This window comes from Gopherus flavomarginatus, chromosome 2 (assembly GCF_025201925.1).
Source record: "Gopherus flavomarginatus isolate rGopFla2 chromosome 2, rGopFla2.mat.asm, whole genome shotgun sequence".
Taxonomy (NCBI): domain Eukaryota; kingdom Metazoa; phylum Chordata; order Testudines; family Testudinidae; genus Gopherus; species Gopherus flavomarginatus.
Genome location: NC_066618.1, coordinates 4630869 through 4655232, shown reverse-complemented (window position 1 = coordinate 4655232; position 24364 = coordinate 4630869). Strand labels below are relative to the sequence as shown.

Below are 24364 nucleotides of genomic sequence, written 5' to 3'. Positions count from 1 at the left end.
CCTGAAGTCCAGGTATACATGTCCACTGCATTCCCCTCATTCACCAAATCAGTTACTCTTGTCAAAGAGTCAAATCTGGGAGAAATTATCTTTCCAATGACAGATGGCAACCTCAGAGTCAGAGTCGATCATTCATTCTGAATCGGGCTACATACAATATGACAAACAAAACCTTACAATTTTATAAATGGTAACATAATGGTATATAACATTTATGGAACAGCCAAAGGGGGATTGTGTTCTCAAACACAACCAGAACCTCATGTGTGTCTGGCTTTCACAGCCAAACTATTTCATTAATGCATTTTGAAGCAAGTCAGAGAGACTTGGAACGTACTTTCCTCCTAACCCATTTCTTCCAGGAATCCTTCCTGCTTTACACTTCTCAATCTCCACACCTTATATTGTTGTCCATGTCCTTCCCATCCTAGCTTTAAATGTATTTATTTTTTGGTCTTGCCCTTCATTTGTAAAGTACGATATAAATTTACAGTGCTAGATATCAGTAAGCCGTTTATCATGACTGACCACCTTTCTTCAAAATGATAAACTACTACTGTATTCCCCTTTCAAGTATCTAAATATGTACACATAATTATAGAAGCAATTGTCCAACAGAAAAAAAGATGTGCCTTCAAATTTTTATTAGGAAGTATGCAACTTTGATTCAACCCAACATCAACAGTAACAAATTAGTCCTAATGAGATCAGAGAATTAACATTACTAGTTTCAATATTTATCGGCTCTCGATGGTTTCCTTATGAAATTGAAGGTTTGAAAAATCAAAAGGAAGTTCTGCAAGTTCAGCCTAGGGTCTGGAAGGAAAAAAAAACCTAGCTGAGTTCTTTCTGCTTTTTGAAGTCACTAATGATAATGGCGGCTCTGTGATCAGAGCTTAGCTGAATTATCCTGAAGATGTGCAAGGCAGAACAGAATCCAGCATGTTCTTCCAACGCTGTACATGCACTGCAGGGCTAATGAGTTGTTTGTGTCAATAAAGTAAACAGCTCCGCCTCAGAGATGCAGCGAGAAGATAAGCAAGTGCTATTTTACAAAATAGCTTTTCAGACTCGGATGGCACTTTAACTTGCTGCCATCTGTTAGCAACACGCTTTTATGATCAAATTTAGTTTTATTCCTTGTTGTGTTCTGAGTTAGCACTATTAAAATATGAATGTGCCAGCCAACAATTCAGATGAATAGTTTGAGAAGGAACCCAGCTGAAAAACAAACTGCACAAAGACTGTGAAAGTTACTGCTTTAGGAAAGAAAAAAAAAATCTAACACACATCAGGACATGAATATAGTTAATACACTGCTAGGAACAGACAGTCTCACCCCCATGTTCCGTAATTTCACCCATATTGTAATCTTCTCAGCAGCAAAATACACACACACACACGTCAACTTTAATAATCTCAGTTAATACCAACAAAGGCTTTAATCTAGCAAAAAAGGAAGGGAAGCAGCAGCGCCTTCAAAGTTAATACCGCTCTAATTTAAGGAGTCAGATAGAACCTTGAATTCATGCTTGAAAATGGGACTTGGGCTCCTATGTCACTGAGGCGCTTTTGAAAGTCTCATTGAACATACAGCCCAGTAGCTGAGTTTTCAATACTGACACCGCAACAGGCCAGATAGCAAGGCACTGCGTGCGCACACACTTCCAGTGGGAGGACTGCCACCACCATTTGTGTGGCACAGTTCATGTAACTGCACCACTAAACCACAAACAAATGCACTGCAGAGACCCATACATACATAAGCATACATCCTTGCCAATGTCAGAGAGCAAGAGACACACAGAAGCTCTGAGTAAGCTTGCTTTACTGTAAAATGGCCAGGTAGAGACACACAAAAATGTGTTAACTAAAATGTTTAGCAAATGGTGCTGGAGTTTATAAATGCAGCACTTCGTGTCTGCACCAGCACAAGTGTCCATTTCTGTAGTTTGTACTAGAAGGGAAGAATTTTGGAACTGTGACCTCTCTCAGAGTAGGTCTACACTGCAAACCTTACAGCCACACAGCTGCAGTTGCTCTGCTATGACACTTCACTGTAGATGCTACCTACGCCAATGGGAGGGGTTCTTCCATTAGTGTAGGCAATCCACTTCCTTGAGAGGCCATAGCTAGGTTAACTGAAGAATTCCTCTGTGGACCCAGCACTGTCTACACCAGGGGCTGGGTGGGCAAAGCTACGTTCTCAGGAATGTGGATTTTTCAAATCCCTGAGAGAGACTGCTATGCTAAGGTAAGTTCCTAGCATAGACCAGCCCCCAGAAAAGTTATTTGGTTAGGTCTGCAGTTCAGGGCATGTCTACACTATACTCTTAAATCGACCTACTTTAGGTCAACTTACAGTCACCACAGTAATTACCCCTCTACCCCGATATAACACAAATTCAGATATAACGTGGTAAAGCAGCGCTCCGGAGGGGCAGAGCTGTGCACTCTGGCAGATCAAAGCAAGTTCGATATAACACCGTTTCACCTATAATGCGGTAAGATTTTTTGGCTCCCAAAGACAGCATTATATCGGGGTAGAGGTGTAGTGTGCTGGCTGATGTGATGTGTCCCTCCTTCTACCCTCCTTCTGTCAGTGATGTGTCCTCACCAAGAGCGCTTCCACCCACTGAAAAGGGGAAAAGTAGGGGGGCTGACAGCCACGGCTCTCAGCTCTGTACAGCTCCCCAACAGGAGTCGGGGGAGGACAGCTGCCCAAGGCTTCTCGCCTCCAGGGGGGAGATCCACACCTGGAGTCTGGCTGCCATGCTCCTGGTAGGGAGCCAGGACCCTGGGGGGCAGCAGGGCTCCAAGTGGGGAGTCCAGGTGGCAGCCCAAGGCAGGAGCCTGGGTGGCAGCCTGGCTTGGAGGGGAGACCAGACAGCTGCCTGGCTGGGAGCCACGAACTGACTTTCTTGTCTTGACAAGAATGAGAGCCAACAGCCAGAGGAAGGAACCGTGTCTACAAAGACACTGCGTCACCCTAACTACCTTGACATAAGCCCGACGCCTCTCGTGGAGATGGAGTTATGATGTTGGCGTAGTATGACGCTTACATGGCCGGGACCAAGGCTGTAGCATAGACACTGACATAGTTAGGTTGACATAAGGCGGCTTATGCTGAGCTAACTCTGTAGTGTAGACCAAGCCTCGGAAACAGCACACGCTTCCCACTCTGGCTTCCCCCTCTCTCTGGCTAAAGTGCAGGTCAGACGAGCTCCAGCTGGCTCAGCAAGCTGAGGTTTCAGTTTTCTTGTATGGTAGTCAGCCATGAAGCTTTGGTTCTCCAATAGTAGACCTCTGAGTGCTTGGCCTTCCTGGGAGACCTAGGGCAGGTCAATTCATTTCTGATTCTCCACCTTTAAAAGGGGAAATACAAGTGGGGGAGGGCTTGGGTTTTTTCCTTATTTTTCTGTCAAGCTCTATGCACCCCTAAGCGGGTGTAGAAGTTATTAGCTCAAATAGCAATGCTTAGCTACCTCCCAGGAGTGTGGTAAAGCACTGCCAGCATCTGAGACAGAGCAAAATATTATGCAGCACTTTACATCTTGCTTCAGTAACATTAGCTAGTTCATTCCTCCACTTGTCTAATGCAAGCAGTGTCCGCTTCATAGCCTCTTTTCTAAGGAACCATGGTCACTAGGGTTGTATGCTGCAGATCTTGTCTCTTATTTCCTTTGACCCTTGTGGTAATGTGTCATGTTTACTGTATACAGTCTGTCATGTTTTCCTGATGTGCAGTCTGTGGTTAAGATTACTAAACAGTGCTGCAAGTTAGCGTCTGTAGACTTCATTATATTCCTTTCTTCATTCTAGACGGATATCTACTAAAAACAAGTTCGTCTTTCCTAAAAGAACCACATGCAGATCCAACATCATTAAAAAGAACATCCCCCAGATCAGTTCTAGAAAGTCCATGTTTAATATTTCCCAGCCTCCAAACTGTGCTAGGCGCTATCCAGACATAAGATAGGATATAGTCCGACCTGAAGAGCTTATATTCTCCATGAGCATGCCATGGAAAGGTAAATCTAAGGGAGGGGACAGGAGGAATGGGGACAAAGGTTACAAATACAAGATCATGTGTCTGCTTCAATGGATTCACACAAGCCTGTTCTTTCTCCCCAACAGTAGAAAACATGTGGGTGAATGTGTGAGACTGGTTGGATCCCTTAAGGTGCCACCTGATGTGCTGAGATACCACCGAGCCCGCCTGTTCTGCCAGCCTGGGCCCCCTTTTTACCTCTCTGGCTGAGCCAGGCTATTAAGCCTCCTCCAGCACACACACAGTCAGGGCCACACTCAACTGCAGAATGACACAGACATGGAGATCAGCTCTGGGGACTTGCTCTAGCACTCGGTGTCCATCTCCCTGGGACTGCAGACCCAAAAGGTATATTATGAAACCCACCTCCTCCCTCAATGTGGAGGAAGGTATGCACAGCCTCTCCTCCCCCGCCCCTCATTATGAATTGCATAAATGGGTTATATTATAAACAAGAAACAAGTTTATTAACTATAAAAGGCAGGTTTTAAGTGGTTAAGGTAGCAAACAGAGCAAAGCAGATTACTAAGCAAATAAAACAAAAAACACAGACTAAATTTGATTCACTAAAGAAACAGGTCACAAAATGTAATTGCTCACCCTAACTATTGTCACAGGTAGATTACTGAGTCTTGAAAAGCAGCTGCACTGGCCTGCAGCCTGAGACTTCAGGTAATTCCACTCCCAGCCTGGGTTCAATCCTCTCCCCCTCAGTTCAGTTCTTACTTCCAGGTGTTTTGGTGTCTCTTTGGGTGGGGAGGCAGAGGAGAACCACAATGACGTCACTCCCTGCCATGTATAGCTCTTGTGTATGGTGGGAATCGCTCACCTCCCAATGGAAGAACAGTAGCACTCCAGGGGTGGGTCCAGTACCAGGTGACTTAGATCCAGGTCTCTGCAGGGCTGGGGCAGCCATTACTCGTAGCTCTCTGGAGTGTCCGCAGGAAGACTAAAGCTCTTTCACAGTCTATAGTCTTTGCTAATGGGCCATTAGCCCCGTTTGGCTTTTCCACTGTTATATCTGAAGGGCTAGTTCGGGGTGACACCCAAAGTAACACGTTTGAAATACAGATACATAGTCAATATTCTTAACTCCCGATACAGATATGATACAGGCATACAGACTGGATAACCACATTCAGTAAATCAGAACCTTTCCAACGATATCTTACACGAGCCATCTTGCATAAAGTACATTTTAGGTCATATCCATATCACAAGCATATTTCATAAAGAATATAGAGTGTGATGTCACAATGTGATCAAGCCAGTCCTGACTTTTAAAAAAGAACTATTACCCACCCCCTCTTCTACTGACTAAACTCCGAGAGAGGAACAGCAACCTCTGCAGCAAGTAGCAGCGCAGAGCCCAGCAGAAGGAACCAGCTACGCTTTCTGAGTCTGAGCGGTTTAAAGACCTGAAGTCAGCAGCTTCGCCTGAGTATGGACTGCAGCATTTAGCACTTTGATTCTATTAAATTATATAAAACACCAGAAATAGAGTAGCTGGCCTCTATAGCTTACTTCTGGTGAAATGAGAAAAAAAATCCCCAAGATTACTTTAGAGAAATCCAACTACACCTGCATCTTTAGAAATAACAGTTGAAAGTAAATTTAAGGGAAGAGAAATAAAAATCCGCAAGTCATTTTCAATATGGCACCCAAAGTGATCTCTCAGACTAACATGGATTCCCCCGTCCCCCCGCTCCATGCAGGGCTCTGGTGGCTTTGAAAATATTAGAGCTCCTATGTGACACGTACCACTATTTGACCCAAAACTACATCTAAACACCCCAAAAAAGATTTTTGGTTCTATCTTCACAACTTCATCCAGGCTACAGACAAGTATGAGGACACACAAGAAACACGCTTGTTCCCAAATAACCTGCACAACCCAATGCAATGAACTGATCTCCCTCTCTTAAGTTCAGAGCTCCACAAAATTCATTATCAGCAGAGAGTTTGGATTTTGCTTTCTGAAAACTTCAGAGAAACGGAAGTAAGACAGCAACCTACAATGCAGAACCGAGAACTACTGAACTCTGAAGGCCATTTCTGTTAAGAGTCAATACAAAACCAACACCTACCTCATTCTCCATTTATGAACCCAGCTAGGAAGAGCAGAAGCAAAACGCGTTGTGGTGCTACTTTTGCAGCTCCAAAAAAGGCCTGTTTCACCTGCAGTGCAGCTAGTTATTGTAATCTTACAGGCTTTCCTCTTGCTGTTGGATCACGTGGAGGAGCAAGAAATAACTGTTAGTTTTCACTCTTCAACAATAAAATGAGCAGGAAGTGGAGTAACCACAGTTTCCTCCTGCTAAACACACTTGTACTGAAAAACAGTGAAAAATCTAGTTGATGTGAACAAAAAAAGGTCCCAGTGGGGGGGGGGAAAAAAAGTCAGATGAACATTTAACAGTAGCATCTTCAGTGCTGCCACTGATCAAAAGGAATTCTCTTGGGGAAGTTCTATGGGCTGTGTTCTGGAGGTCAGGCTAGATTATCACAAAGGTCCCCTCTGGCCTTGGAATCTATGAATCAGCAAAGCAGTGCTTTCCACTTAGCAGGTACTCATTAGTCTGAGGGACTCCAAAGTCTAGCATGGAGTAAGGCGATACTAGAAATAGCAAAGAAACCACATTGTACTAACTGCTCAGGATCCATTTCCAGCACTATCCATCACCTGTGGCTTTCCTTGATCTCCACCACCAAGACAATGGAAATCAGCTGGGGAACTCTTGCTAGTAGTCCCTACGTTTGTAGATACTTATGCAAGGAGTTGTAAATGGAGATACCCCCCAAATGTGAGACTTTTAAAAACCAGCTCCCCTCCCTGCTTTCACCTGTGTTACAGCCACTTAATACTTTAAGACCCTACACCAAGCTTTTTAAGATCAAGACTTGGAAAGTTCTGACAGGGATTAATTCATAATTTATGGCAAGAGAACTTTTAAATGAGGCCCATGTATATGTGACAAAAAATTGCCAGCCCTTGAAAACCAGGTCAGGAAGAGTGTGCCAGACAAGGCATTCCAGAAGACAGTCCTGCAAAGAAGACCATGAAAGGAGAGTTCAAATAAGCTTTGCAAGGCTTGGACATAAATTGCAGAATATGGGCTCAAAAGAGTAATTAGAATTAGCTGCAAGCAATTTCACATACAGCAATAAAATTAAAAAGCCCAACATGATTATTCCCTAATGTGATAGACTTGTTAAACAGGGACAACACAATTTATAATTTAAGGGGAAAGTATTTTACAATTTAATCAGACAAATTTGTTAAGCTTCAGAACTCTATACTCCCTTAAGTGTTTATGTGTATCATGTACCATTGACCATTTACACATAAACACCTCGGGCTGGCTTCTTAACTGGGTGTATCTTGGGTGATGGATAACTGGCTGCCAGCAGCAGTACTACGATAGATATAGCCAGGTACAGAAGGAAACTGATGAGGACTAGGATCCCAGTGAGGTTACCTTTACAGCTGGACTCAGGTCAAGTTGCCCCTTGCAGCCAGTACAGGACATGAATGAAGACAATTCTCCATTCTTGCTGGATACAACTAGCAATTTCTAAGTATTAGATGCAATACTTCTCGTGTGTCAGGCTAGATATAGCAGAAACATACAAACTTTGGGGCAGCAGGACATAATTTTTCCTTGAGATTTGTAAAGCAGTCAATGTGGCCAGTCTTCATTACAAAATGAACGCTCCTTCGTCATCATCTGCTATTAGAATCTCCAGAGGTGTCATTTCCTAGTCCTCCTCCCTTTGTTCCTTCCTGATCATTGTGGTGCCATAGCCTGGGATGAGTCAGGGTGCAGCAACAGAAAGGAATTCAAATAAATGTCTGTTACAAAAGGCATTGGACTGGGATGAAGAGATCTGCTGAGAAGACCCAACTGTAGAGATGACAATAGTTTTGAAAGGCTGCGTTTACTTTTGGAAAAATTAAAACTGCCAATGGCACTAATAAGAAAAATACACACACACACGCGCATGTGCACCCAGGAATTTAAGGTTCAGACAATTAGTAATACAAAATATTGAGCATTTTACTTCTAGGTAATTAGTTTTAGTGTGGAACCAGGTTAGAAGGCAAACACCAAAAGCGAGCTGGTGGTTTGTGTGAAAGAAATGGTTGTCTTAGTCCAACTCCTAACAGTAGTCAGGTATTCCCACTGAAAACATCTCAGTCCAGATCCTTAGAAGTATTTAAGCACCTAACTCCCAATATCTTTGAGGATCTGGGCCTTTACTGAAAGTGGCAACTAGGATGTAAAGTGGAGAGGCCGTGGGAGATTGAACTATATCTTCTTGTCCTAGGCCTGTCCTGCCAGTTCACACTGAAGGCCCACGAGTGGGCTTGCATGTTTGGGCAAGTAGGCAGGAAGGAAGTGCTCCCTGCCAGTAGCCGATGCTGTATGGACTCTGGATAAAGTGAGTGTCTCTTCTCCAGAGAGTTCAAGCCATTTCATGGCTCCTTTTTTAAAAACATTCCCATTTTAAACCAAGATCATGACAGACAGGGAAACAGTCAGACAAGTGGCACCGTGCGTTTCAGACTTTGCACGCTGCAGAGATCTGCAGTTATTGGTAACGAAAGGATGGGATGGACTGTATTTAGAGCTGCCCCCTAGCAATCTGATAACTGTTTTCAGGCAAATTCTTCACACTGAGCAACTGGAAGTGCAACACTGACACTGTTAAAGGGGTGATGGAAGAGTTGCTAGTGGAAAAAGTAACTCACCCAACCACAATGAAATCAGTGATCACGGCAAAATTGTAATTGATATTTGCATTCTACCCATCTAGAATTCCCCCTGCAGCTTGAAGTGGAAAAGCCTCTTTCACTTCCTGATTCAAAGTGCTACGTCTAACATTGCTGTGTTGTTAAACAGTGGCTGACATCACCCCACATGGGGCTGCACTTTAGTGATGGTGAAGGGAGACAAGGGTTTAAAGCTGGAGGGATTCTTTGGGATGAAAGGCACCACACAAACGCCTCTCCTTCCAAAGGTCTAGGCCATTTATCCAAGCCTCGTGGATTTGGCACACTCTGCCCCTTCCCCCTAGTTTTAGCACGTTCCAATTCAGTTTGTTGTATCTGGTTGGTTTGCAACAGTAAATCCATCTACCAGATGGATAGTTTAGATTCAATCACAAACTGTTCTTAATTGATAGAGAAGAGAACATTTTATTTTTGGAGTTAGCACACGAAGCCAGATCCATTCAGAAATATTCATGGGGCACACATCCAATGATTCTGCTTTTCAAATAGTTGTGGTTTGTTTGTTTAAAAAAAAAAAAATGCAAACAGTCAGCTCCCTGGATAATGTATATATGCAAACAAGTTTTGCCAAGGGAAACAGCGGGAGGTTGGTGAGCAATCAGTACGTGCATCAGAAATAGCCTGTATTAGTGAACATTGGGAATACATTAAGAACAGTCTACACTGATTTTGAAAGCACTGCTTGGCATTACCTAACATCAGAAAGATATCCAGTCTGGCTGATTTAGCACAGACAGAACTCACACTAGCTAAGGAAAATTGCACTTTTGTCAATGTCCTATAGCAGCTAGAGAAAATCTCTAACTGATGAACATTTCTATGATCAGCCTCAAAGGCTGCTGAAGTAAAACTTTCCTATTGTTTATACTGCAGCTGTGCCTGGAAGCCCCCAGTAGAATTAAGACACCCCCTCCCCTTTAGGCACAATAACATGAACACAAAAGAAAACAAACCATCTCGTGCCCTATGAATTTACCATCCATTTTAAAAAACATAAAGCACATTCTTCTGCCCTGTGCATCCTCTCCCCTCCCTTCAGTGGAAGGCAGTCAGTTCAGAAACTAAACAGACTACATATTTCTGTAGCATCTCTCATTTAAAGTCTCCACACACTTCGCGAAAGGTAGTTATGTTTCATTCCCATTTTACAACGGGGGAGGACTGAAGCACAGATATTAGGTTGAATTATGATGAATGCTCTCATTGAGGAATTCATGACTTATGCAAGAACAACAACACAGAGTAGGTTAAATAAGGAAAATTATCCTTCAGCTGACTACAGCAACATCACTGGTAATGTACAGAAATACTTCTTGGATTTGCCCTCTAGAACTATTCAATATAAAATAACCCATAAGATTTACTGAACCCAACATGATTTCAATTCCTGGAGTGCTGGAGGTTTGGTACGGACAATGCAACATTCATACACTTGCTTCAAGTACAGCCTCATAACCATGCAGGGCTTTACCAAGAGGCAGCAGCACGGACATAACTGCAGTCACTTTCACATAGCTGTCCACAAGGGTCCAATTGGCACAGTGGCTCAAACATTTTTACTGGTGACCCCTGTCACATAGCAAGGCTGAATGTGACCCCCCTTATAAATTAAACACTTTTTTATATATTTAACACCATTATAAATGCTGAAGACAAAGAGGGGCTTGGGGTGGAGGTTGACAGCTTGTGACCCCCCCCATGTAATAACCTCATGATCCCCTAAGGGGTCCCTAACCCCCAGTTTGAGAACCCCTGAATTAGCAGCAGTGAAGTGAACCAAGTCTTGTGAAACTCACTCTGCGGCTGGAGAAAAACAGGGAACACCATCTGACTGCAGACTCAGGGTGACAGCAATGAAATGCTTCATATACAGTAGATTCTCTTCACTCCCAATTAAATACAGGCTGACATTCCGCAATAACAGAGCAGGATCCCCTCTCATGAAAGAAAGCTTCCCATGTACCATTGGTGAGGGGATTTTTAAGCCACGATCTGTTACATAAAGCACTCCTTGTACACTAAACTGCAATTTATCTTCAATTAAAATCCCATGTAGACTACTAAGCAAACTAGGTGCAGCCATCAGTACAAAAGAGTTTACATTCACTAATTTAGATTCTCCAGTCGAGCACACAAACTTTATGTACAAGCAAGCGTTTCACTTAAAAACAAAAAAAACAAGACCAGAAGATTGAACTCTTGCCAACTGCAGTGTCTGTCTCCCGTCAAGCTGACCCCAAAGTACTTGTCAAAAATATTAGCAACATATAAAAGGCTTATGAGAGGCTCATGAAAAATCATTACTGATTGTTCAGAGGCCAAAACTATCAAGACAAACAAACACAAAAGTTAGACACTTCTAACAATAAACTCCTTAAGTGACCCAGTCTAGACTAGATAACAAGGAAAGAGACTCCAGGCAAAATACTGGAATGGGTCTATTGGGGAGAAAAGCGGGGAATGAAAGCCACAAACCCCAGGAACTCATGAAATGAACTATCCATGGCACCATAGGCACCAACTCTGTGGGTGCTCTGGCACTGGAGCATCCTCAGAGAAAAATTGGTGGGTGCTCTGCACTCACGGGCAGCTCCCTGCCCAGCTCACTTCTGCCTCCGCCTCCTCCCCTGGGCGCACTGTGTGCCCACTTTTTCCCCCTGGCTCCCAGCACTTGCGCTGCGAAACAGCTGATTCGCAAGGCAAGCACGGGGGGGGGGGGGGGGGGCACACGGTGCACTGGGGGAAGAGGCAGGGCCGGGGCAGGGATTTGGAGAAGGGGTCGAATAGGGGCAGAGTTGGGGTGGGGACTTTGGGGAAGGGGTTGGAATTGGATCGGGGAAAGGGTGGAGTCGGGGCAGGGTAGGGTGCATATTTGTCCAGGGACTGGCAAACCATCAATGGGGGCTGAATGGGAACACTGGATCCTCATGTGAAATGGCTGCCTGTAGAACCTCTACATACCACAATCTACACCAGGACAGAACTACGTCACTGAACAACAGAAGTTGCATCCAACACTTCCAAAGTACTGTTCTCTCGGATTAGAGGAGGAACGCAACATAAAAACTACAAAAGAACATTATTTTGACACCTCCCTGAAGCTGAAGGACAAGTATGCAACACCCAGCACCCACCACCACAGCAGTATTAAGGAGTGGCAGCTCCTCTATTCCATTCAACAAGCTTGACACAGATGTTAGTTCTAAGGCCTACTCTGCCCACAGATTCTTTTGTACCCATAAAACTAATCTGTCACAGGTGGGGTGTGTTCCCCCCTCACCCCAGACAGTCATACTGATATAAAGGTGCCTTATCCCAGCATAGTTATACCCCCTGCCATACAGAAATAAGCAATACTGGTATAAGACACCCTTATGTATCAGAGTAACTGCATCCAGACTAGGTGGGTCCTCTCACTTTAACTTATGTGTTTAAACAAGTCCTTAGGCCAGTTTGGTTTTTTATGGCAGCGACTGAGGAGTTAAATCCTCCCAGCTGTTTCCTTCTGATGAAGTTGGGCGGTGACTTGTGTGTGATGACCTTTTACACTTTGCAGCGGAAATAAAATCTTACCAGAGAAACACTTTTCCTTTTTCTCCTTTTAAGTGATTCTAAGCAAACACTACGCCCTCTGCTGGAAGAATCAGCTATGGACTATTAAAACAGCAACAGCTGGATAGAGAATAGTTCTTGAATGTGTTACCTATGAGATTCCTTGGCATAGCTGACCTGCAAGGGTAAAGATACTGGCACAGCACTGGAAAGCTGCTAGTGGTTTGCTAACATAGCCTGCTCCATCAGCATGTGTCACTTCTATGGGTCCCGGTACAGGAAGATCAGAGATGTGCTAGCCCAACTGTATTCTAGACCAGAAGTTCTCAAACTAGGGTAGGGGGTGAGATGTATTCTGGGGTGGGGGGGGAGGAGAAAGAAACCTTACTGCACACATTTTACCCACAGCAATGAATAACTAGCAAAAGCTGATTCCTCCAGACATATCAGGCCCTCAGATGACGCTGTGCATTTGACTCTAGATGGCACTGAGCATTTTGATGGATTTCTGCATAGTATTATACAAAGTCATAGAATCTCAAGGTTGGAAGGGACCTTAGGAGATCATCCAGTCCAACCCCCTGCTCAAAGCAGGACCAACCCCCAACTGTTGTTGCCATCTGTACGTCAATCCGTTTGCTATGACAGGCAGTGCACATTTAATTGTGAGCATTGACCACAATCGCAGTTTTGCTCTTATTACAATGGATCATTGGCTCATTCATGCAACAGAAAAAAAATAAAAGTGAAAAACAAAGAAGCTGAAACTGATTCAAGTGACGCACCGCTGCCACATATATATCAGACTTTAAAGGTCAGAAAGCACCATTATGATCATCTAGTCTGACCTCTTGCACAACACAGGCCACAGCATCTCACCCACTCACTCCTGTATCAAACCTGTGTCTGAGCCAGTGAAGTCCTCAAATCATGGTTTAAAAGACTTCAGGATGCAGAGAACCTTCCAGCAAGTGACCCATGCCCCACGTTGCAGAGGAAGGCAAAAAAACATGGCCTCTACCAATCTGCCCTGGAGGAAAATTCCTTCCTGACCCCAAATATGGCGATTAGCTAAACCCTGAGCGCGTGGGCAAGACTCACCAGCCAGACACTCAGGAAAGAATTCTCTGTAGTAACTCAGCTCCCATCCCCATCTAACATCCGTATAAGCACTTGTGGGGCATGAAGGGGAGAGGCTATAGACTATCCAGTACACATGGGCTTACCAAGACTTGTCAGACCCAAAAAAAACCACGTTCACCCTAGTGACGGAAACTGTGCTAGAGACACTTTTGTGATGAACAACTCTCTGTACTGATTTTTCTCTATTCAGTAATAGAACTGCACTTCTGTCTGGCTCAGAGGAGAGATCTGATGCTCTGTCTGAGAAATAGTGCAACACCACAAGCATCACTGACCTATATGAATATTCAGTTCAGACCTTTACTACACTGGGGTATTTGCACCAGTACAGCCACACTAGTGGCTGGACACCAACAGCTGCAACCAGGGTAAACTGCAGGTGAAAACAAGCAAAACTGTACAAAATCATGGTTTGCATCAGTGCAGATAACCGTGGCTTGAAATCAGCCTAAAGCTGCAATAGGGCCAAACTGTGGCTGTGTGTCTACACCAGGGGCTTGCACCAGTGGCTGCCATCCCCACCCCATCCCCTAATGGCTGAAAATCCTCAGTACAGATAAAGCCCTAGAGGTGGAGGAGGAGATGGAGGGTGAGTATAAGCAAATATGTGATCGTGCAGTAAACTGATCACAAACTATTTTCCAAGTTAGAACATAATCACATAGAATTGAACAGATAACTGAGCCAGAAAGTTCTGTGGTTTCCTCCCCTCCATGGGTTGCAGAGATACATGGTAACTGCAGGAGTTAAGCCAACATGGTTTGCAGTGTCATCAGAACTCAGAAGTATTTACAGCTTTCACTGCTTTCCCAGCATTTCAGATCACATAAGAGTTTTATTTTCAATCCCATAGGAAGTGTCCCCCACCCTTTACCCAGTTTATTTTAGGGAGATTTGATTTAGTTACAGAAGAAAAAACGTTACAGACCGGATTTGTGGGTTTTATGAAGAGCTCATTGCTTGTGTTGTGATGAGCAGGCGACTGCCAATTACAGTCTGCACACCACAGACCTCAGCCCTAATCCTGTAATCACATCCATGTGGTGGACTCCCCAGCTGGGCTGAGGCCCACTGACTTCAGTGGCCTCCACATGGGTGTAAGGGTCTGTCTGTGTTCTGGTTGCAAGATCAAGGCTCTAATCGCATAAGAAAAGTGGTCCGGTTTCCTTACACAAGTTAAACTTTAGTTAGTTGGTAATTCCATACCAGGCAGACTCAGTTACTCTCCAGATGCAATCAGTAGAAAACATGTGCCTTCCGTTTATCATCACACTGACAGCAAACAAGCGACCCCAACACTGTTCTGTAATCCTTCCTCTGGATCTGGACACTGTCCCACTCTGACCTCCCTCGTGCCTTCCCCTCCCAACCTCCACCAGTCAGACTTCTGGCTAATGTCACCTATTAGCTTCACTGTGCCACTTCCTACCCCATCTGCCCGTAGGCCCTGTCTCCCACTGCCTTTTATCTGGACATACTGGACAAAATATCCATAGGAAGAGAAGGTATTAACCCTTCCTTTTCTACTGATTATTCACATGGTAACATTAAGTTATTTATTCAAACAAGTGTAATGCCAAACTTTAAAAAGCATCAGCTAGAGTGACAGCCCCTCACCTGCTTGCAGCAGGGTTAACAATATAAACAAAGCAGAAGGGGTCAGTTCGATTTTCAGTCAGAAGGTGATTTGTAAAGCACTGATAGGGTACATCTAGACCAGGACTTTGCAGTGCTTTGCTCACCACTGGTCTAGCACCAGTGCAAATGCTAGGGGCTGGTCCACATGCTGTTTTTGTACCAGTATCACTATTTTGGTTATAAATATCACACCTAACGAACAAGGCTGAGATCACACCCCATCACTGCCTGGACCAACAAAGTTATGCAGGCAGAAGCCTGTAATGTAGATCTGACCGGTGGTAGGGGTGAGGTACAATGTGTCTAGGTGAACCCTTGACAAGGTGCAGGTGTCATTACCACCATGTTGCTAATGCTGACTGGGGTCAGGCACTGTGGTGAAGATGCCTGTGCCCTGTCTCCACTAGCAAGTCCCTAGTCCAACACTGGGAAGTGTGCTAGCAAAGTGCCAGCGTAAACAAGATTTAAGATGCAGACACAGGTAAGACAAGATGCTCCAGGAAAGCCAGAGGAACGTGCAAGGTCAGAGGGGTTGTTTCTTTTTCTGCTCTTGCGCTTCTATTCCAAGATAAGCCAGTGGGGGGACTGTGGCCTCAGTATATCGGTGGCAGAGCTCGGAATTAAAGCCAGATCTCCCAAATCCCATATTTAACCATAAGACCATCCTTCCATTCATTGGAAGAGCTACACAAAAGTCTTGATCTTTTATTATTTGTATTACTATACAGCCTAATAGCCTCAGTCATGGACCAGGACCCCAAAATATCAGAGGGGTAGCTGTGTTAGTCTGTATCCACAAAAACAAGGAGTCCGGTGGCACATTAGAGACTAATAGATTTATTTGGGCATAAACTTGTGGGTAAAACCTCCACTTCTTCAGATATGTATTTGGGGAGAGGATGCTATTGCTAGCATCTAGGCCCAACTACTCGACACAGCAGTTAGGGCATTGCCATAGTGGATGAAACCATTTCTATCATGGTATCTGTGGGCTCTGAACACAGTTGTTATGGTTGCACACTGCCAGCCTATTGCAAGCCTGTTCTCACACACACTTAGCTACCAGGCTCCTTTGTGATTCCTGTCAGTCCAAGAGTGAATGCTGTTTTGGACAGCCTGATAAAAGGCTATTCAGCCCTTTGAGTGAAGTGTGGGGGAAAAATGCAGCCCAATTGAAAAGCAGTGCAGGTTGGTTTTGTATATGAACAAGAATTAGATTAACTTGAATGCAAACTAATGGGACTAATTCTCATTTACTGCATTATAAAGCATGGGCCAGCCAGTGTTCTGAATGTGAATTATCTAAGCTATACAGTGTCATTGATACCCAGCATCCTGCTTTTTTCCTCTTCTCACATCATATCTCAAGTACATGTATCCTGGTTCTTAGGGTAGGATGTGCCAGTATGACCAGCATCTAAGGGCTTGTCTACACTAGCCATTTATATCACTGCAACTTCCTCGCTCAGGGGGTGTGAAAAAACACAGCTCTCTAAAGTGCCAGGGAAGACAGTGCCCCAGCTCTGGTAGCCACACCCCTCGTGGAGGTGGTTTTTTTAGAGCTGCGCCGTGACCACACAAGCCGTGTTAAAGCATTGCCAGTATAGACTAGCCATAAAACTGGCATGTTTATGTTAGCTATATGGAGGTTGCTTCCACAATTCTGGACTATATGGACATGATTGCTGGGCAGATGCAGAGTCATTCTTGAATATGTTGAAGTAACTTAATGGGTAACGTGTTATCTCGGTGAATGCAAATATCTGCGGTAGCAAAGTTTTCGAATCAGTTACCAAGTACATGACAGCAGCAGTGCAACAGGTAAAAAACTGAACTGCTAAACTGAACTGAACTGAAATGCTAAAGTAACTCCAAACATCTTATGGTCAATGTGAGAATCAGGTAAATGCAATCAAGAGAGGGCAGCCAGATTTACTCTGAGACGTTAAACCAACCCAGCTACATTGGATTTTTCAGCCCGAGCTTACTCCTGCATGATGTAGTTAACCTGACCTAACCCCAGCGTACACAGTGCTAGATAGACGGAAGAATTCTTCTGTAGACCTACTACAGTGACAGGAGATGCCTCCCATCATTGTAGTGAATAGCTACACAGATTAGCGCTACAGCTGTGCCACTGCAGCATTTCAAACAAACTAGCCCACTGTCACTTGGAGGTGGTCTTCTTGCAGTGACCGAGAAGACCTTCAGTCTATACTATGGATAATACCAGTGTAGACATACCCTATGACAAACTAGGGCTAGTTTAGAGCCCTTAGAATAAGTGGGTGTCAAACAGTAAGCTAGTCTCACTAACTATATTGGTACTGCTGCCCCACTATAATCTGGAGGAATGCAGTCGTTATGGATTTGGTTTTGCATAGATGCAGCGTGAGAAGAGCTGTTGCCGCTACCTTGGAAAAGCTTGTTCTATCTCCAGGAGCAAACTCAGAAGCAGGAAGAGTCAGCATATGAGCATGTAGAACCTTCGCTGCCGTGAATCGTCAGGGACTGAAGTTAGCAACAACCGCTGTGGGCAAGTGTGACGTACTGTAGGAAGGAGACACACCTGGCCAGTATATAATCGGAACAATTTTGTATCTCAAAGTGTGAATGTGCATCACGGGACAAAAGCAGGAACTGACTTTGTTCTCTTCTGTTTGCTCTAGACTCAGGAACACACACCAAATTCTTGGACCACAGAGCAGCAGTTTCATTGCTCAGTTACAGAGAAACCCACATAGAAAAGGCAATCAAAAAGATGTACCTGTGTCATAAACAGATAAGAAAAGTTAACAGAACAGAAGTGCTTCATATCTCTTTGCCTGGAAAGGGTTAACAAGAACAGTGAGCCTGGCTGTCTCCTGACCAGAGGACCAATCAGAGGACAGGATACTTTCAAATCTTGAGGGAGGGAAGTTTTGTGTGTGTGCTGTTAGTGTTTGGTTGTTGTTCACTCTGGGGGCTCAGAGGGATAAGATGTGCAACCAGGTTTCTCTCCAATACAGACTCTTATAAGTTCAGACTAGTGAGTACTAGGTAGATAAAGCAAGTTAGGCTTATGGTTGTTTTCTTTATTTGCAAATGTGTATTTGGCTGGAAGAAGTTCAAATTGGTATTTTGCTGAAAGGATTTTAATTTGTACTTGTATACTTAGGCTGGGAGGGTATTCCCAGTGTCTATAGCTGAAAGACCCTGTACCTATTCCATTTTAAATTTACAAAGCTAATTTTTACTGTTTTTTCTTTAATTAAAAGTTTTTTCTTGTTTAAGAACCTGATTGTTTTTTTATTCTGGTGAGACCCCAGGGGACGGGATCCACCAGGGAATTGGTGGGGAGAAAGGAGGGAAGGGGGAGAGAGAGGCTGATTTCTCTCTGTGCCAGGATTACTGTCTCTCTCAGGGAGAATCTGGGAGGGGAAGAGAGAAGGAGGGGGGGGAAGGTGCATTTTCCTCTCTGTTTGTGATTCAAGGAGTTTGAATCACACAGTGATCTTCCAGGGTAACCCAGGGAGGGAAAGCCTGCGAGAGGCAACGGTGAGGGAAAGGGTTTACTTTCCTTGTGTTAAGATCCAGAGGGTCTGGGTCTTGGGGGTCCCTGGGCCAGGTTTTGGGGGGACCAGAGTGTACCAGGCACTGGAATTCCTGGTTGGTGGCAGCGCTACAGGTTCTAAGCTGGTAATTAAGCTTAGAGGAATTCATGCTGGTACCCCATCTTTTTGGACGCTAAGGTTCAGAGTGGGGAATTATACCATGACAACCTGCTTTACACCAATCCTTGTACTGGATTCTGACAGATTTATGCACATATCAAATTGTAAACATAGAAGGCAAACATCAGAATTTTGATGCCAAATGTAGATCTGTTTGAGTTACTGCCTATACGTATTCTGCTGATACAGTGAAATCATAATGGCCTTGTTTTGCTGCCAGTAGTCACAATTTACACCATCTAGTAGAATCTTTCAGTTAGAGGTCGGTTTCTCAAACTGTCTTCAGCAGTTTTCACTAGTCTCAAAATATTAAACTAGGAGGAGAACTGATGCTTTAAGACATGCCCTCATTCAGATGATGGCTGTTTAAAAACACTCTGCATCAAAGAGCCTGATGCACCCGAGCAAAAGTCTAGCTCAGCACAGAACATGCTGCAGTGCAATCCCCTTTACAACCTGCTGCTGCTGTATTTTCTAGCTCTCCAGCCTTTAGTGGTTATATTTGTGAAGCAGCAGTAAAAGTTAACATGCAATGGAATGAGAGACTCAAGCATTAGCTCCTACCGTATGTTTCACATTCCTATTAGAATGTGCTGTCATCACAAGCAGATGGGAGTAGATGCTGCTCTGAAGACAGAATTGTTTCCTTCCCCGGGAAGTGCTGAACACTGCGCTGGGCGACAGAGGCAGAGTCACCGTCCCATCAGAGACCCATGTCTAATTCGGTTGAACTCCATACAGAGGATCGTCTTCAATCAATTTTAATATGATTATGCAAATCAGAACCATAAGTAGGTTCTTTGTGACTCAAGTGTACGCTGACTAACCAATCAAATGAAATCAATACTACCTGACAGAAGACATGGTAAACAGTAGCTCTGGCAGCATGAAAGGTAATGTGTATGCAGTCAGCCAAGGAACTCCCAAATTCTAGAACTCCAACAGATTTAAAACCCCTTAAGAACTCCTCTACAGGGGGATTGTCTGTAAAATGAGGCAACATGTCTAACTCCCAGGGGTGCGAATGATCAGTCAGTGTTTGAAGGAGCACTACGAGCAGGGTGGCTTGATTTAAACGAAGTGGAAAGCCTTGACTAAGATCAACTTCTCCATTTGTATTTCAATTATTTTCTAAAGACAGATGCAGTCTCACTGGTTGATACTACCTCTAAAATGTTGATTTACAAACTAAATAAAGCTTTTAGAGTAGGTTTAGTACATCTTTTTGCTACCTAGGATGGTACAATATACATTTAAGCAATCAAATTTCATATTTTGAGATTTTTATGAATTGTGCATATGTAGGATGTCAGAAACTGGTGAACGATGGGTGGAGTTATATTCATAATTTGAGAACTGAGCCAGTCAGAGTTGAAGTAAGGAGAAGCTATAAAATAGGAGTATGAGACCTTAACAGAGGGGCTCAGTGGATGACCCTGATGAGATATGTGAGGGTGTCTCATGGAGTGTAGGGGAGTCAGGGCCCTGCACCCCCCACTTCCTGCGATTCATGACTCAGCCAGCCAATAAAAACAGAAGGTTTATCAGACGACAGGAACGCAGTCCCAAGCAGGGCTTGTAAGTAAAACCAGGAGCCCTCAGCCAGGTCCCGCTGGGGGGCAAGGATCTTAGACCCCAGACCTGGGGTTCCCTGCCTTTTCCCAGCCAGCACCAAAATGAAACCAAAAACTCCTCCAGCAGGCTCTCTTCTCCCTCTGTCCAGTTTCCTGGGCAAAGGTGTCGACTCACCCCACCCACCTTCCTGGCTCAAGTTACAGGCTCAAAAAGAACAGGAGTACTTCTGGCACCTTAGAGACTAAGGGCTTGTCTACATCAGAAAGTTGCAGCGCTGGTGAGGGAGTTACAGCGCTGCAACTTAGGAGGTGTACACATCTGCAGGGCACCACCAGCGCTGCAACTCCCTGTTTGCAGCGCTGGCCGTACGCCCGTTTTGTCTCGGGTGTAGAGGATCCAGCGCTGGTGATCCAGCGCTGGTAATCAAGTATAGTCACTTACCAGCGCTTTTCTTGACCTCCGTGGAATAAGCAGGTATCCAGCATACCTGAGGAAGCCTCTGGTAATCAAGCTGGTCTCCTTCCCCGGCTTGCTCTCGCGTTCCCCGAACCCCGAGCAAGCAGGTCTCCTTCCCTGCGGTTTGCTGGGTGGTTCCGGGAAGGCGAGAGCAAACCGGGGAAGGAGACCAGCTTCGCCGCGGTTTGCTCTCGCGTTCCGCGAACCACCCTGCAAACCGCAGGGAAGGAGACCTGCTTGCTCGGGGGTTCGGCGAACGCGAGAGCAAACCGGGGAAGGAGACCAGCTTCGCCGCGGTTTGCTCTCGCGTTCCCCGAACAAGCAGGTCTCCTTCCCTGCGGTTTGCAGGGTGGTTCGCGGAACGCGAGAGCAAACCGCGGCGAAGCTGGTCTCCTTCCCCGGTTTGCTCTCGCGTTCGCCGAACCCCCGAGCAAGCAGGTCTCCTTCCCTGCGGTTTGCAGGGTGGTTCGCGGAACGCGAGAGCAAACCGCGGCGAAGCTGGTCTCCTTCCCCGGTTTGCTCTCGCCTTCCCCAAAACCACTTGAAGCCGCCCAACAGCGCTGCAGTGTGGCCACATCTAACACCACTTGCAGCGCTGGTTGCTGTAAGTGTGGCCACTCTGCAGCGCTGGCCCTATACAGCTGTACTAATACAGCTGTAACAACCAGCGCTGCAAAATTTTAGATGTAGACATGGCCTAACTAATTTATTTGAGCATAAGCTTTTGTGGGCTACAGCCCACTTCTTTGGATGCATAGAATGGAACATATAGTGAGGAGATACACACACACACACACACACACACACCATGAAAAGGTGGGAGTTGTCTTACCAACTGAGGCGCCAAATTAAGTAAGAGAAAAAACTTTTGAAGTGATAATCAAGATAGCCCAGTACAGACAGTTTGATTAGAAGTGTGAGAATACTTATATGGGGAGATAGACTCAATGTTTGTAATGGCTCAGCCATTCCCAGTCTCTATTCAAGCCTAAATTGATTGTATCTAATTTGCATATCAATTAGAGTTCAGCGGTTTCTCATCGCAGTCTGTTTTTGAAGCTTTTCTGTTGCGAAATTGCCACCCTCGGGTCTGTTATTGAGTGACCAGACAGGTTAAAGTGTTCTCCTACTGGTTTCTGAACGTTATGATTCCTGATGTCAGATTTGTGTCCATTTATTCTTTTGCGTAGAGACTGTCCGGTTTGGCCAATGTATATGGCAGAGGGACATTGCTGGCAGATGATGGCATATATCACATTGGTAGATGTGCAGGTGAATGAGCCCCTGATGGCATGGCTGATATGATTAGGTCCTATGATGATATCACTTGAATAGATGTAGACAGAGTTGGCATCGGGCTTTGTTGCAAGGATAGGTTCCTGGGTCACTGTTCTGGTGCCTTCCCTCACCTAAAGTCATCCCCTGCTCTCCCCTCCCCCATGCAGACAGTCCCAGTAAAACTAAACAACATTCCCAGGTCAATCCAGCCTGCTCCATACTGCGTCACATGGTGGCCCCTGGGGCTAAAAGCCAGGCTCCAATAAAATATAGGGCTAAATTGAAAAAGCATTTTCAGTCTCTGAAGTTTGAACATGTCCTGAAACAAATACTGTAAACAGAGCATAGTACAGGCACCTGGGGTACACTGAACTAAGGATGGCCTTAGTATTTGCAGGATCCCAAGCTATCATGCCATTCACAATCCACTTCACCCACAGCTTCCTCCTTCAGGCCTACTGAGCAGCAGATCAAAAGTACAGCTAAGGCCAGCCTGCAACCTGCAGAGCACATTCAGGACCCCAGAACCTGGGCTGCAGCTTGGTTTTAATTGTGCCCTGACCACTAAAGCCGACTTTGCTCTGCTTATCACAACCACTGACTTGCACCAGCAAGACAGAGCCTTCCACAGCACATTGCAACTTCTCCTAGGGAAAAAGTGAAATCAGTGGAACAGAGAGGCCTTTTCTACACTGAACTTGGTGCACAGAAAGGCTGCTCTTTACAGAGATTCCATCAATTTGTTTTTTAATGACAAAATTAAAAATCAGGTTTTTTGATAGAGCGATACTTCAGTAGCACAGTACATCCAGAAGCTTTTCAAAATCTTAGCATAAGGAATTTCTTTTGGGCAACCAAGGTGCAACATGAAACTCAGGTTCACCCTTCCTACCTCCTTCATTCCTCCACGTATGTATCTCCCTGTTGCCTCTTCAGTTTTGCTGCTGCAGTCACTAATAAACCTCGAATACTACATGAGATTCCCACTAGTGCAGGAGACAAGAACTATTCCAACTTTATGGTTACTTGTAACAGCAGGTTCAAAGTTTTCAGATGGAAGTGTGACTTCAAATTTATGATTTATTTTGGTGATCTGCAGATACCTGGAGAATCAAAGGTTGTTCTGTATTTAAACTCCCCAGGGCGGGGGAGAGGACCATAGATTAACAAAGTTTCAGATCAGAGGATTTGGGGTATAATTTGGAGATGTAAGGAACACGGCCTTGTTTAAGTTAATTACAGGTGTTTCAGGTAGTGGAAGCATCACTATAAAAGTGCTATTTCCTGCAGTACTGTGCGCTGAAAGCCTTGTGGGGGGGGGGGGGGCACGCGGCGGCGGGAAAGTACAGCATTTTCAGAAACAGTCTTTAAGAACAGAACTTCGCAGTCCTTCCCATACCCTATATGTACTTGAGAATGTCACATCTTTCACACATCACAGCTATCTGAAAACCCTGGTGGAGAACCAGGCAGTTTTAGAAGATCTCAAGCAAGATATTTAAAGCTTATAAACACACAGCACACACTTAACTGAAAACTATATCCACTAAAAGAACGCCATTTACCTTCACCCTCATTGGCTGCCTTGATTTTCAAACCAAAGTTTGCTGGTAGCAGTGATGTCACAGCAAAACCAGAACGCAAAATTTTGCATGAACTGAACTTTAAGACAGTTTATTTGGCAAGCCCTTTCTATTTTGGTTAGCAGGCAGCAATAAGCAAACAACCTGGATTGAAAGGCGTTTATTTGTATGCTCAGTTTGCTTTTTTCACTTATACCAGAGCATAGAGCCAGTTCTAGATAAGGGTGTGTCAGTATTTGCTTCAAACTATGTGTTTGAGAAACTTATAACTAAGTGAGCTTGGGCTGAAGGCTGAAATTTGGCAGTTAACATCACAGTCTGGGAGTTGGTTTTTTGTGGTTAACTTGCTCTCCTTCCCCAAAATTTTCCCTTTTAAAAAACTGGATGTCAGTAAAAGCAAAAAAGGGAAATACAGGATTTATAAGCCAAAAGAGTGAAAAATGCTCAACCAGGTTTTATCAAGTTGATAAAACTGCTATAAAAGGTTTTAGAAACATGGTTCCAAAGAATGACGTTGCCATGCAAAAGTTCTGAAGTAATTAAGAACAAAGCTCTAGGCACCACACCAAAGATGTGTGGG

The 24364-nt window shown here is 44.6% G+C and overlaps 1 protein-coding gene across 11 annotated transcripts in view; it reads right to left on the bottom strand.

The window, feature by feature from the left end:
- CCM2 (CCM2 scaffold protein) overlaps positions 1–24364 on the bottom strand; it is a 69667-nt gene that overhangs the window by 29790 nt on the left and 15513 nt on the right. Inside the window, exon 1 of one of the 11 annotated variants that reach the window (XM_050942658.1) lies at positions 23767–23793. The exons of 7 other annotated variants lie outside the window; for them this stretch is intronic. In XM_050942658.1, the coding sequence (XP_050798615.1) occupies positions 23767–23778 (12 nt within the window). In that variant the 5' untranslated portion in view covers positions 23779–23793. Of the gene's footprint in view, positions 1–6138; positions 6242–23093; positions 23118–23766; positions 23794–24364 lie in introns of those variants that run through there. 3 more of the 11 variants (XM_050942660.1, XM_050942659.1, XM_050942657.1) reach the window with 3 other exon arrangements.